The sequence below is a fragment of the Poeciliopsis prolifica genome, unplaced genomic scaffold (assembly GCF_027474105.1).
Source record: "Poeciliopsis prolifica strain line A6 unplaced genomic scaffold, Auburn_PproV2 SCAFFOLD014, whole genome shotgun sequence".
NCBI classification, from domain to species: domain Eukaryota; kingdom Metazoa; phylum Chordata; class Actinopteri; order Cyprinodontiformes; family Poeciliidae; genus Poeciliopsis; species Poeciliopsis prolifica.
In genome coordinates, this window is record NW_026562389.1 from 10,265,591 (window position 1) to 10,280,112 (window position 14,522).

At 37.3% G+C, this 14,522-nt stretch overlaps 1 protein-coding gene across 1 annotated transcript in view; it reads right to left on the reverse strand.

The window, feature by feature from the left end:
• mapk1 (mitogen-activated protein kinase 1) overlaps positions 1-13,911 on the reverse strand; it is a 30,737-nt gene extending 16,826 nt beyond the window's left edge. Inside the window, exon 1 of the mRNA XM_055039285.1 lies at positions 13,537-13,911. Within this exon, the coding sequence (XP_054895260.1) occupies positions 13,537-13,667 (131 nt within the window). The 5' untranslated portion in view covers positions 13,668-13,911. The remainder of the gene's footprint in view (positions 1-13,536) is intronic.
• Between the last annotated feature and the right edge of the window lie 611 nt (positions 13,912-14,522).

A 14,522-nucleotide genomic window follows, 5' to 3' on the forward strand; every position in this document is an offset into this window, starting at 1 on the left:
CGCGCCGCGCACAGACTCTGTTATCGCTGCGTTGTGGTGCGGTTTACTCTGTTTCAAGTCAAAGTCCACTTTTACATTAGGGTCAGACAGAGTGTGTATTTACAGACCCAAACAATCTTAATAAACATCAACCACATTAGCAATTTCAAAAAATCTGCACAACGCTCCTATGTAAAACATTCAGCCAGGGAAAAGGCAACAGAAGAGGTGATATGGCAATATTTGTTTGTGGAAGTCCTCAGTATTTATGTGTATATAGGAATAATACTGTTTATTTTTGAAATGCAATGATTATTTGCGGTGCTGCTTTTAATCTACTTTGATAAATAGTCCAGAATATATAAAGTTTTCTGCTACTTTCAGATGAAAGTTGAAAAGTTAATAAAAATATATGGTCAGGACGGGCTTTGCTAAACCCGACGCTATCTGGTTTTAGAAAACCATGTTTTCTGTTGGCCATCTGTTGAAAACAAGAAAAAAAAGTGGGGGGACTGCTGTAGCGTTTCTCTATAAAGGATAAATGTTGGATGTTTTAATCACATTTATATTAACTTGCTTCAGTTTTTCTGTGAACTCATTAATCTGCACTTATTTTAACAATCTCCACTAGTTTCGGTTTGACTCATTCCACACAGGAAGTGAGATTGATTAACAGAAAGTTAATCAATCTCAGAGTGAAAAGCTAGCTTGATAGTGTGCAGGCTGAAAGTGGAGATCCCAAAGGATAAAACCATCACTATTATTAACTTAAATTAATTAATTTGTTCAAGAACAAAAAAAAAAAACAAGCTCTGCCAGAAAAGATTTGTTTGTAAAAATGTTTTTCGTTGCTTTTGGATTTGACTAATTAACACCTCAACTGTTTGTTGAAGGCAATGAAGGAATGAACCATTTTACCAGAGTTACACTCGGAAAATGGTTGACAAATATAACCAATAAAAAAATCAATATTTGTCTACTTTCTGAACAAAATTATGCTAATAAATAAAGTTTATCTTGATTTATAGCACATTTCTGCACCAAGGCAGTTCAAAGTGCTTTACATCATACAGTTAACTGAGAAGCCAGTAGCAAACATTATGTTTTGTTTAGTTGAGTGCCATCATCACCACACACCAACTATATGGTCAATATTTCATTTATTATGGTTCAAAAGAAACTCTAAACAGTGTACGTTTAATCTAGACTTAAAGGAACTCAGGCCCTGTTTATACGACAACAATTTCAGGTGAAACTTGAAGAGTTCTGTTGTGTTTTAGTGTACATTTACATGAAACCACCGAATGTTTTCTCTGACAACGGCACAAATTGAAAACGGGCTCCAGAGAGCAGCGGTTCTGAAATGTATTGGTGTCCGTTGCCTTGTAAACAGAGTAAATGGACGTTTTCTGTCAGGGAATCCCTACCTCATGGATAGTATGACGCAAAACATAGTTGCTTCCTACAGTCCACAGAAGAAGAAACTGACTGTTGGTGTTACTACCATTTGTGTTTCCCATCAGTTGCGGCTCCCTCAGCGTCTCTTCACCGCTCCGCACAGGTGGCAAAATCCACGCCTGCTTGTTTGGCGATCAAAATCAACAGTCTTATCTAGAGAACTACGGACACTGTGAAGCTCAAACAATGTGTTTCTGCAAAGTTATCACACTTTTTTCCAACTGAGTCCTAATCTTTTTTCGTGTTTTTTCCCCCAGTATCTGATCGGGAAATGTGAATTGAAGTGCTTTCAAGTAGAACTTTTTGCGCATTTAGTTTCAGAGAACTTAGCACCAACTAGTGGCGCTGAGAGAGCATTACATGTTTTCGATGTGTACCGTTACTGTGTAAACAAAGATTGTAATTAGAACGTCTTCATGTAAATGTAGTAACAGAAACGGAAGAAAAATTCAATTTTCATTGGATCATTGCCATGTAAACAGGGCGTCAGTGTTTCGGCTGTTTTGCAGTTTGTTCCAGATCTGTGATGAAAAGAAGCTGAATGTTGAAACAATTACAGCTCATGTGAAAGGATGGAGTCCAAGGTGTATGAATGTGCAAAGGTCTTTTTTTACTTTATGCCTTTAAATAAAACTACTGAGCAGCAGAAGTAGGAAAATTTTCAAGAACATTTGCACAACTCTTGCACCACTCAAATGAGGAAGTCGTCAGGAGAGAACACACAAGCAGATTTGCCACAGTCTGGCACAAGTGATAAGATAAAAGCCGACGGACCAATTGTGCAAATTTTTACTTTGCATCACCAAACAGCCTCTGTTTGTTCCCCTTGGCGACGCGCGAGCGGAGCAGTTTGCATTTGTTTTGGCTGAGCTCTGGAACCGTTAGCATTAAAATCTCCAACGTTGTAAAATCCGTCGGTCTGAGCGCAGCGGCGGGGTTCGGCTGCACCAGAGCAGCCGGCCGCCTGATTGGCTGGTGCGTTTTACTGGCGACTCGTCCTGGCAGCTGCTAGTACCCAAATTACATCCCTTCCTGAATCACACAACAGGGTTTGGGAGTCAAGGCTCTTGTTCTCTCGCCCTCCCTCGTTGGCTGCGGAGAGCTGGTACTGATGTCAGAGGCAGAAGGGTTGCCATGGAGACGGGCGCCACGGTGGCATTTCGAGAGGACGGATCAGATGGCAGAATGAACCAGAGCATCCGCCGTGGCAAATAAATAAATAAATAAAAATAGGTAGGTCTGGAGCAGACGGAGAGCAAAAATAAAAACATAAAAAATCTGGATTTGGACTCACTAAACCAAAAAATAATTTTTACACCTGAACTTAAATAAAAACATGGAGACAACAGAACATCATTTTCCCCCCCACTGAACACATTAAAACAAATGTAAACAAACTGGTGGCAGCTTTACTTTGTAAACTGCAGAAATGTTTACATATTTATGATTACTTTAAAATGTGACCATTTTCTGCTTTAGGACGGGCCAAACTGCCTGCCATCAACATCAACCTTAAAATACAGTCGGCATATCAGCTGTATTGCAGCCAATCTACTAAATATGGAAAATAATCTTTTCTATAACAGACAATCCCAAAGCATAATATTTGTCTTTTACAAAAACAAAAGGTAGAAAGGGTTAAGAAGAATGCAATAGGGTCAAAGGTGTTAGATCATCATCTTTGTCACCTCCAAACATGTTGTTCCGGTCCCAATGAAATTGGCTTGAAATAAAATCCAAATCTTTTTCTTCATTTATGTTTTTAACAAGGACCAAAAATGTTTATGATTTTAATATGATTGTCAAATTAATAAGTCTAACTTTACTACAAGTTAACCAAAATGTTATCAGAATTAAGCAATCTAATGATTTGTTAGGATGCACGTTTTGCTCCCCAGAGTCTCTGGAGGAAGAAGAAATAAAATTTCAAGCTGAGGTTAAACATTTAAAACCAGTTCACTTGCTGAACCATTGCTTTGCAAAGTGTATATTCAAATAAGTCGATAAAATGAGTTAAATTAAGTGTCTACTTCTGCTTTTAACCACCTGCAGAAGCTGAATGGGAGAAAGTTTTCAAAGCCATTTTTATACGTAGATGTAAACTTCTAAATTTCTTCCACTGTGAAAAAAAAAACCAAAAAGTGTTACCCAACACTCCCAAGTCTACGAAAACTGCTGCCCAGTTTGAAGGACAGGATGATGTATGTTCCCTCCCCCCAAAAAGATAACATCTTATGATACAAATGTTTCATATCAGGCGACATCAATAATTATCTATTAGTGTTTTGGTTTAAATATCTGAAATACAATGTTTACTTTTATGCCTTTCATTTTTAAGCAGTAACGATGACCGGCGGCCAAACCTGAAAGTGCTGCTGCTCAACTTAATCGGGTTGTTGCTAGGTAACCAAAGAATTACTCAGTTGCTTGGTAACCACAGAGCAACAAACTTGTTGAGCGACTGTCCTTCCTCTGCCAACGCCTCCCAGAATGCTGTGCGGTTTTAGACTGCAGTTCAGTGAATATTGCATCAGATGGATGAGCTATTGGTTTTGATGCACATTAAAAATTTATTATCCAGGTCCAGCTGTTTGATGGCAGATTCTCGTATCAATAAAGTTACAGAACTTTTTCCCCCAAATGCAATGTTCTTTTTGCAAATAAAAAAAAACTATCCATCTTCTGAGGAAGGATAGGTTTTGACATGTTTGTAAAAGGAAGCAGTGGGTTTAGTTCAGTAACAAGTCAGAAGCTGCTCATAAGTATTCACCAAAAAGGCTCCACAACAGAAGCAATGAACCCAATCTCGCATGAACAAAAGAAGCAACCAGAGAACGGCTTTAGATGTATAACTTTCCATAAGCGCAGGCCACTTGAGCAGCACTCCCCAGTGATCCAACTGTTCCCGTGGGCGGGTTGAAAAGGCAGAGCATGCTACGGCGGATCCTGAATATCATCACAGACCGTAATGTGGCGTCCTGCGATTGTGTGTGTGAACTGCAGCTTTTGTTAAGAGGCTCAGAGCATCGCCAATCTGAAACGTCAGACACTGAAAAGCCTCAACATGAGCATCCTCAGCTGTTAGCAAGAGGCTATTAAACCAAAATAGGCCTGCTGTGAGATCCTTACAGTGAAATCAGATGTATGTAGATATACTGCATTTACAAAAGAGAGCAAACATATTCCTTATAGTTTTCAGATTGTACAATAAGATTTTTCGTATGACTAAATGACTCCTGGTTCTTAAATAGTAATTTTAAGCCAATAGGAATACAAATTCACCATTTACAAACCAAAATCATAAAACTTTAATGAACTTCAAAAACTGCATCAAAGTTTAGCATTTTTGTTGAGAACTTAAGAGAGCAACAAAAAAAAAACATTTTCTCAACTAATGCAAAACAAAATAGTTTTATCTGCAGAGCCGATCATACAAAAACATAAGAAATGCACCGATTTGAAAGTTTGAGCCGATACTTATTTTAAAACTGCTGTTATCGCTAATAACCAACATTATATGCATTTTTCCTACACTTTCAACACTGTGTAAACATAATCGCACTATCGACAATGTTTCACTACTTCAGTTAATCACACTAAATCCAGAGTTGATTCACCATCACAATAAAAATACAACATGCCCAATTTCTTCCCTTTCCTGAAACACATACACAAAAAACAACGAGACAGAAATAAACATTGGTTGTTATTATCAGCACAGCTTTGTTTATCAGACTGATATCAATATGTTAGAGAAACAAAAAAAAAAAGAATCCTAAAAATCTTCCCAATCTGACGTTGAAGCTGCATCACACAACCCGTTTAAAAATGGCCGATTCCAAACACCAGTTGACAAATTGTTGCGTTATTGTGTTGAATTGTACCTACTGACAGAAGCAGCTGCTTGTTAGCTAATTTAGCAGAGCTGCACAATATATCACACAATTATTCATCACAACATCACAATATGGAATATCACCGTTTCCTCCAGGGCTTTATAAGCCTGATGGGCCGCCAGGCTTTACTTGCCCCCCCACCAGGCTAAGCGTAATTTCTTAACCTTAAATTATATGTTTTTATATATTAGCAACAGTGGTAGCAAAGAGTTAAGCTAGGTTTATCCATAATAAAACAGTAATCCTTAATAGACATTATTTAAAAAGATAATAGCATTTGACGATACATACACAACCTGCAGAAATTAGTTTTATTTAATCCACTTCTGTATTTTCATTGTTGTCAATTTATTATTTCAAAAGTTTTCTATCCATTTAGAAAAAACAAATACAAAAACACAATGAGAAATGGTGAACTGCCCAAGCAGCCCTGCCACCGGGGTTCGCCAGGTTTCTGGGGGAAACATGGGCCCAGAGTGCAGCAGCAAATATTAAAGTCCCATGCAGTCACTCGCTCTGACTGCATTTTACAAACCTTATTTCAGTGACAAAACAGAGGTTTTTGTTATATAATATCTTGTTGTCTAAACAGAAATGATGCATTTAATTTTTTTCAGCAGCTGGATTGGCTACTCGTTATCTGGGCCCTTTGTTTGCTAAAGAAGAAGAACGCTGCAGTCTTTTCAGGAACACCACCAAGCCTTCAATCATCATGTTAGCACCCATCACTCAATATTACATTTATTGTCTCCATGTATCAGAGAAAATAAAAGCTGCAGAAGCGCACGCAGGTTGTCATGACAATGCAGACAGCATCTCAGCGTATGCGTTTAGGGACGTGTGCAGACAAAATGCTATTCTCCAGCAGAAAAGGACCTGGTTCGTTTCATGAAGCTGATTTTTCTCTTACTTACCCATCTAATCTAGAAATTTCTTTTTAAGACTCTGTTTTGCTCCGTCATCTGGACCGAATGGACACTCTGTCCTTAATTCGAAAAAGGACAGTTTGGCGTAACTTGGCTTCAGCTTCGGTGAAACTAATAACCATTTTGAATTTTACTGTTTCCATCAACCTTTGCTAATGCGATAATTCAAAATGCTCTTAAAAAATAAAAGTTACTGGAGTCGCAGATATTGTTTCAAATGTTATGAGTAAGATAGAGAGCAGTCCATCTTGCATTTTGATGATCCCAAATATAAAATATTTACAAGACAAAAATGTAACTTCTAGGAAGGTGTGCATCCTGCCAAGCAACAGTGTTTCAGACAAAACCCATAAAACCTGCAGCTAACGGCCACTGAGGCTGAAGGTTTTATGGTAGTCAGTTGACTGAGGACCAAAATTGGAACATTGGTTACAATTTCACTGTCAAATGATCAAAACGAATTAAAAAACCTATTCCCCTCCTCGCCTCCAGCACAGTAGGAAACGATACTGAGTCCAACTTCCTTCTTCACAAAATGTAAACAAAAATGGGGTAGTGTCAGATTTTAGTGGTTGCAGGATTTCTATTTTGCACTTGGTAAAAGACCACAAGACATTTCTAGGCTAGTACTAGATTCACATTTGTTTTGATTGTTTTTACCCAGAATGCCCTGCACTATTGTCCATTTCCTGCTTTTGTAGCGGTATCTGGCCCACTCAGCGTTCGAATTCGAGCCGTAACACAGTTCACTACCAGAGCTTGTTTTTGGGCCAAATCAGAGTTCGATTACACATTCACACTTTCCCAAACAAACCAGATTTTAAGTAAATGAGCTGGAGTTTTTTTAAAGTTATATAATCAACCCATATATTATAAAACAGGAAAACTATCTGAAGCATCCCCACAAATAAAGAGGTGCAACCAAAACCAAGTTATGGTAAAAATCATCCAATGAGGCCAAGTTACAAAAATTCAGCAAGGAAGAGTTAGCTGAAGCATCCAGACTCCCATATAAAACATTTAAATTGGATTAACTGTGATGAATTGATTATTGAAATAAAGTAATTAAGTAATCAATCAAATGTTAACTAGAGAATAAAGACTCAAAAAAGGCCACAGTTGGCAGTAATTAAGCCAAAACTGCATTGAATTGTATTTACATTTATCATTAAATATAAAAACATGAGTAAATATGTTCTACCCAGAACTCCTGAAGTGGTGCAGTTTTAGCTACACCTGGTTAAAATCTGTAAATAAATCTCCAAAGCTAAAGGAATCTTTTGTTGTTGCATTTTAGATAATAAAATGCTTGTGTTCTTATTTTTAAAAAATGTTTATTTGAATCTTTTAATGCATTTCTAATATATAAAAAGGTGTAAGTAGTTAATAAAAAATCTGCAGAATGTACCAATTATTTTTTATCAGTTAAATCAACAAATTAATCATTAGTGGTGGCCCAAAATGCACAATCTGACCAAATCATGCCATTTTCATCAACACAGCTAGTCAAGCAAAGAAAATAAACAAAAAAAGGTCCAGCAATCTTAAGAACCGAACCTATAAGACGACAAAAGTTCTGCAGAGCATTTTTGTCCGCTCTGCTAACCAAATCCATCTCCGTCTAATACACGGCACTCAGAGAAACCCAGCATGATAAACAGACAAGGTGAGAACAACAGTTTCGGTCCCATTTTTCTAGTTACCATGGTACCCATTTCTACTCTAATTATTGGTTATCAACAAAAAGAGGGGGGGGGGGGGGCAGCACCTCCAATATGGGACTGAAACCTTGAGAGATTTTCCAGGAAAAGCACTCAAAGAGCTCATGGGGAAAAGAAAAAGCATTGTTGAAAGGCCAAGCAAAATGAAAGGCGCTTTTCATCCACTGGGAAGATCTGAAGGATAAAACATATCACTCATAAGGAAATGTTGCATGAACACCTACCTTAATGGTACATTTACATTCTATAAACCTCTCAGATTATGTGTATAATCTGTGATCTATGCATGTTTTGTTAAAACGGCAGAACCACTGGTTGATCACCAGTCGCCTCTCTAATGTGAGAGAAACGTTCATCAGAACCGGATGCAGAGAATGGCATCAACTTCTGGTATCTGAAGCATTGAATGCATTTAAAGATCTAGCAACACAGCCAACGTTGACCAATAAACAATCCCAGCTGGATGCAACTGCTTCGTAAAAATAAATGCAAAGTATGGTTCAGTCACTGGGGAGCAAATAAAAAAAATTATTTTACTATATAAACATGTCAACTTACAGCATGTAGCATGAACTCTGTCTTAACTAAGGCTGCAAATATTTAGAAAATATTTTAAAATTGGCACAATTGTGCAGTTAAGGAAAACAAAGACTGGGCAGACTGTGTGTGATGTTTCTCTTTATTTTTTAACAGGAGATTTGAAAAAGTATCAACTGTGGATGGTGCATTTTATGCAGAAAAAAAGTTTTTCTCCCGCTTGAATTTGATGTTTTGTAAACATATTTTACTATTTTTTCTTTTCAGTTTTAATTTTACCAGTTCAATATTTTTCTTAAAATTATGAAAGCATTTGTTGCACTGGCAGATTATTTCACTTATGACATTGGAAAAATGTCTTGTTACAAATGAAATAATCTGCTGTTGCAATTAGTACCTTTTAATCAAAAATAAAGAGATTGACTGAAAACAAGCTCCTATTTATTGCTGAAAAATTACGAGCGAGGTAGTTTAAAAATTACGAGCGAGGTAGTTTAAAAATACTAAAAACTAGACTAAAAATACTTAGCAAGATTTAGTGTTTTTGCAGTGTGTTCTTTACAAAGTTGAGATAATTTACAACCACTGCTGGATAATCTGGTGTAAAGTAAAAGAGGCGCTCCAAGGCAACATGCAAGCCAAGGCAAGCTGAAAAAGAAGAGCTTGTGGATCCCAACAGAAAGCACAGCTGCAATCAAAACATGAACACAAGAAAGAATTAAACTGCATTATATAAAAGTCACATGTCTGTTGTTTTCTGCACATCATTGTTGTGCAGAAAAACTTGTGTTTTTTTCCACCACACTGCACCCAACCACATCCAGCCTTTGATGACAAAGTTTCCACCTCTCCAAACTAAACTAAAGGGGTTTAATGGAAATCCAACCAGTGAAACCTGACAGAAGAAAGTTCTCAAGCTATTTAAAAGTTATTTCCGAGTCTAATCAGGGGACGTCTGTGAAATACCTGCTGCACCACTTTTGCAGAGCGCTGCACATCAAAGCTGAAATGTCCCAAGTGCTTTAAAACCACAGGTTTCTATAACACAGCAAGCAAAGTGCAAGGAGGCCGAGACCTCAGAGCAAAACGCTCCAGCGACACAGAAACAACGCTTTTCAAAACAAGCATGGAAAATTATTCTAAAATGGTCTGCATTTACCAAACCTACAAAACAAGAGAAAGTTTGTCATCTCAAGCAACATTTTTACCAGAAAATTGATTGCATGAGCAGGAATTTCAATGCAACTTCAACTTCATAGTCAAGTTTTCAGAAAGTGCAACTTGTGGACAATAGAACCTTTTTTAAAAAGTGTTTTTATACACGTTTGGGTTGCAAGGAATTCTTCACACGTGCCCAGACGAGATCCACAAATGGATTAAAACATTCCAGACATGCACAAGAATAGCCGCAACACGCCTAACCGTAAAAAGGGCATTTCAAACCAGAAATATTTAAATTCAACCCCAAAAAATCCACAGAAAGAACAATCCCACTTTACTTGTTCATAACAAGTGGAGGGAAATGTAACAATATGTAACATAACAAGCAGAACATCTTCAACCAGCTGCTCTAGGGTTTGGAACATTTCTCTCTAGTCCTGCATTGATGATGAAACGTTTACACAAACAGAAACTTCATTAAATGAGTTTTCAAAAACTAAAAACGTCAGAGTTTGGTCAGCAAGAGGAGGAGATGCAGAAAGTAAATCCCCAGCTGCTCAGAAAACCACAAGCCATGTGGCTGATGTTTATGTGTGAACAGAGGAAGTTTAGGTAACCCCAGGCATACTATACTTGTGGATAATTTTGAAGTTAAAGGTTAAAACAAATGGAAAAAAGTAAAAAAACTTTTCCACAAACAAAAATGATACCCACTTTGAGTTCCAGTTTAGTTTCCGTCGCTAACGAGCATCCAATCGTTGCTGCATGTTGAGCATTTTTGTGAAAAAATGATAAACATACATTTACTTTAGGGATGTGCGAAATATCAGCACTAAGTGATATTATACATTTCTTTACATCCAAAAAGACTGAGCTCATATCAACAACCGATATTTGTTTGTCTTTCAGTCGGTTTCTGGTCGTTTTATCCACAAATGTATCGAAATGTAATATCAGCACATGTCAGTTATTGGGCTAACAGTATTAATATCTTCCAGTATTTAATGTTCATTAGAATTTAAAGTTTGCCATTTGAGAATGTTTTCTTGCATTATTATTACACCATTGTCATAATGATACTTGAAAATGGTCTCAAAGCAACAATATTATCATTAATCACAATAACTTCTGGGACAATTTATGGTCCAGAAAAATGTGTTGTTGTGACAGGCCTACGTCAAACACGAGTTCAAAGAAAACAAACATGGCCGACCCAGAGGACAAAAATCCACAGAGAAATCTTGCTGTATGAACTCTGACGTAGAAGTCTGAGTCGTATTTCATTAGAATCGTGGGATACCAGTAACCAATAACCAGTCCATATTGGAAGTGGGATAACTCTACTGGTTAAAGAGGAGCTACCCATCAGGCCTGTTTCCTCACAATTGCAGCCAAAAATCCAATGAAATACGATATGATAAACAGATCTGCTTGTTCTTTAATAAACGAGCTGCTTCTTCACTTTGCTTTGTTATTTGATTTAAACTTCCTTTGCATGAACATGGACCCATCCTGACACACAACTCCTTGGTTGACTTGGTAAGAAAACAGTCAGGCGTTTTGCTAATTCATATACTGACTACCCTTCAGTTCAAACAGTAGTAACATTTATATGGCAAGTTTTTACCAGGTTTTATGTGGTTTTTTTTATCTCTATTTGGACCAAAAACTACAAAACAAACCTAATCAACTTGCCTTGCAGATATCAGGGCAGGGAGCTGCAGTTCAGCGAAAGCAGAGCTTGTATTGCAAAGCAAGACAAAAGAATGACTGCTGCTGTTTGACACAAGGATCTATGATGTAATCCAATACAGTGTGTTCAGTTTAAGGGTGAATGCAGTGCCGCAGTCTAAAAAAAACAAATCTGAAAATGTAAAACAGTCCAAATGTGTTAATGCATCTGAAAGAAAATTTTGATCTTTTATTATTTGGGTTGATTTTTTCCCCATTTTTTAGGGGTGCACTGATTGCATTTTTCTGGCCAATACCAGTCTTTACATGCCGATTCTGTTTTGTTTTTTTTAAGCAAGTCAGGTGTTATACAATTTTAATGTTCAAATGTCATTGTACAAAACTCCAGAAACAATACAGACTGGTTTTAACTGCAAATCAGGTAGCGCTGTCAAATATGAATGAAAATCTTAGAGCATCAATGTCCAAATTATTAAATTAACTCATCTAAAAATATACCTATTAATTTAATTATCAGAACTTGCACAACAGGTTAGAATACAAACTTGTTTTGAACCTTTTTTTTCAACTGCTTTAGTGGAGGTAGATAAAAATCGACCTGTCGACCAAAATTAAAGCCAGTCAGTCGATGCGTCCCTATTTTTTAATAAAACATTTGAATGTAAATTAAGACCAATTTAATGTAAACTAGAGATTGTTAGATAGAGCTCAGTGTCTGGGGTAAGGTTGAATACTCAAAAACTGCTTTAAACTCCTCAAACCAGTTAAGATCTTTACCACAGATTAGATTGTTTTCACGCATGTATACAATTGTTTTCGCTTTCAGTCACCTGAATACCAAAAATCAACTGAAATACGCAAGCAAACAAAAGAGGCAGATCACACAAAGACCGGGTTTGTATCGCGATTTCAGGTTGTAGCTGTACGTTTTACCTGGACATAGTTTGGTTTCAAACAAAAATATGATTGGTTGTTTTTTTAAATACATCAAGTTAAATAAATAATGCAGAACATTCAAGCGTTATTTTTTGGTGAAAAAAAAAGATTTCTTTTATATTTTGGGTCACAATCTGGTTTTAATGTCAACTGTGGGACATATACAACTCTAGAATTTCTATTAGCCTAATTAATTTTTTTAAAAGGTTTATTTAATAATTTTTCAGATGGAATAATTAGTTTGGACGTAATATAAGAGGCCAAATCTTTATAAAACATGACATTTACATGCGCTGTTTTTTTTAGTTTAAGTTTTCTTTTCCATTTTTTTTTGTCTTACTTGGATTTGTCAATCCCTCTTTGTGATACAGATTAATACTGTATGTTTTGCTTGTTTTCTCATCTCTTTCAAATAAAATTTAGTTTTCACATATTATAGCTCTTCAAAGTCATTTCTGATGCAAGAACATCCCTTTAAGATACTCCTAATAGTTAATTTTCCAGCAGAGAGGTAATGTTTAAGTTGTTCCTGGTGGATACAAACTTCTGCATTTTTCTGTAAATTACAGACCATTAAATACCCAATAATGTTTAATCTCAACATCCTATAACGTTCTAAACTCGCTTTTATTTGAAACCATTTGTTTTGAAGTATTTTAACGCTTTTTGGAAATTTTGCAGGTACAAAAAAAAATCCCCTTGAGATCCTCCCACAGCACATTTTCAGGCACATTATGCAACCACATCCAAACAGTGCACAGGTAGCATGAGTGGGAACACGCTCAATTTGAGTGAAAGAGATTTAAAAATCCACAAATTAAACCAGACCAGCATGCATTATGAGGTAAACAGTTCCTGCACTGCTGCAAACGTAAAGACGTGGATCCTTCACAGCGTGACAAGTCCACATAAACGCTGCGGATATTAGCTTTATGAGCATTTCCTAAGCTTAGGGATCAATAAAAGCAAATATTTAGTATTTTGGGGGTGAATTTTGCAGCAGAGTAGCTGAAAACCCCCGGGTTGTGCGTCTGAATCCGTGTCCGGTGGTCACACACCGTGATTTAATCCGTTTTCGCTCCAACCGCCGCTCGCCGCTCGCTAGCTAAAACATGACGAGCGAAGTTCTGTTTCAGGCTTAAAATGGTAAATAATGCAACTGCTTCGACGATAAAACGGAAAATCTCTCGAGTAAAAAGATAAATACCGGGATAAAAGAGAAGCACTCACCACACCATCCCGTAGGCGCCCTCCCCGATGTAGTTGAGGTTCATGTACCGAGGCCCGACGTCGAAGAGCTGTCCGCGGACGAGCTCCGGTCCCATTCCGGGGCTGTAGGGAGCAGGGCCAGCTGTCGCCATTATAGGGTTTGGCTTTTTCTGATAATAAAAAGAAAGCGAATTAAAGTAGACAAAAGCCTCTCTGGGGGTGTTTATGTGCTGTATCCGGCGTCGGAGTGAGAGTAGCAGGGTCTGCGGTGCGGTGAAGGCCTTTCGGTGCGGAGTGGAGCGGGTTTTTTCTCCTTTCCGTTAGCGCTCGTTCGAAGCGACCACACCGCTGCTGAGCTGTGGCAGGCGGGGAGCAGCCGAGCGGAGGAGCCGAGAGGGGAGGCTGCTACAGGAAATAAAGGACGAGGTCATGTGATGCAGTTTTCCTTTTTTCTTCTTTTTACTCCCCCTCCATGTTGAGACGAACACGTTTCATTTTACATAACTTTCATTTTCCTTTAGGATTCAAGCATAAAAAAGGTAGAAGCAGCAGGAAATACAGGTTTAAATAAATCTCTTAAAGTAATTGGAAAACATGTGACAGGTCTTTGTGATAAATGAAACTGCATGTTTCTATGGAATGCTCTGATAATGAATCTTAAAGAAGGCATTTCTAAAAATAAATAGATAAAATGTAGAGTGGGTAACATATTTACCAGTGATGTTAGTAAAGTAAAAGATCAAATTGAGGGTTTTTTTTTTAAAATACAAATTTTCCAGAGAGAATGTATATTATTTATTAAGTTGATTTCACAGCATTAGTTGTTTTTCTGTTCACCTCCTGCCCATACTGCAGTTCAGTAGGTGGCTGTAATGCTGGTGTATCAATCGCCATAAAACATAACAAGTAGAAGAAGACTATGAAACCACATGCTGATTTTAGAAAACATTATTAACTAATTCATAAATTTTTCCAATCAGAAACCAACACATGTTTGTCTGATATTC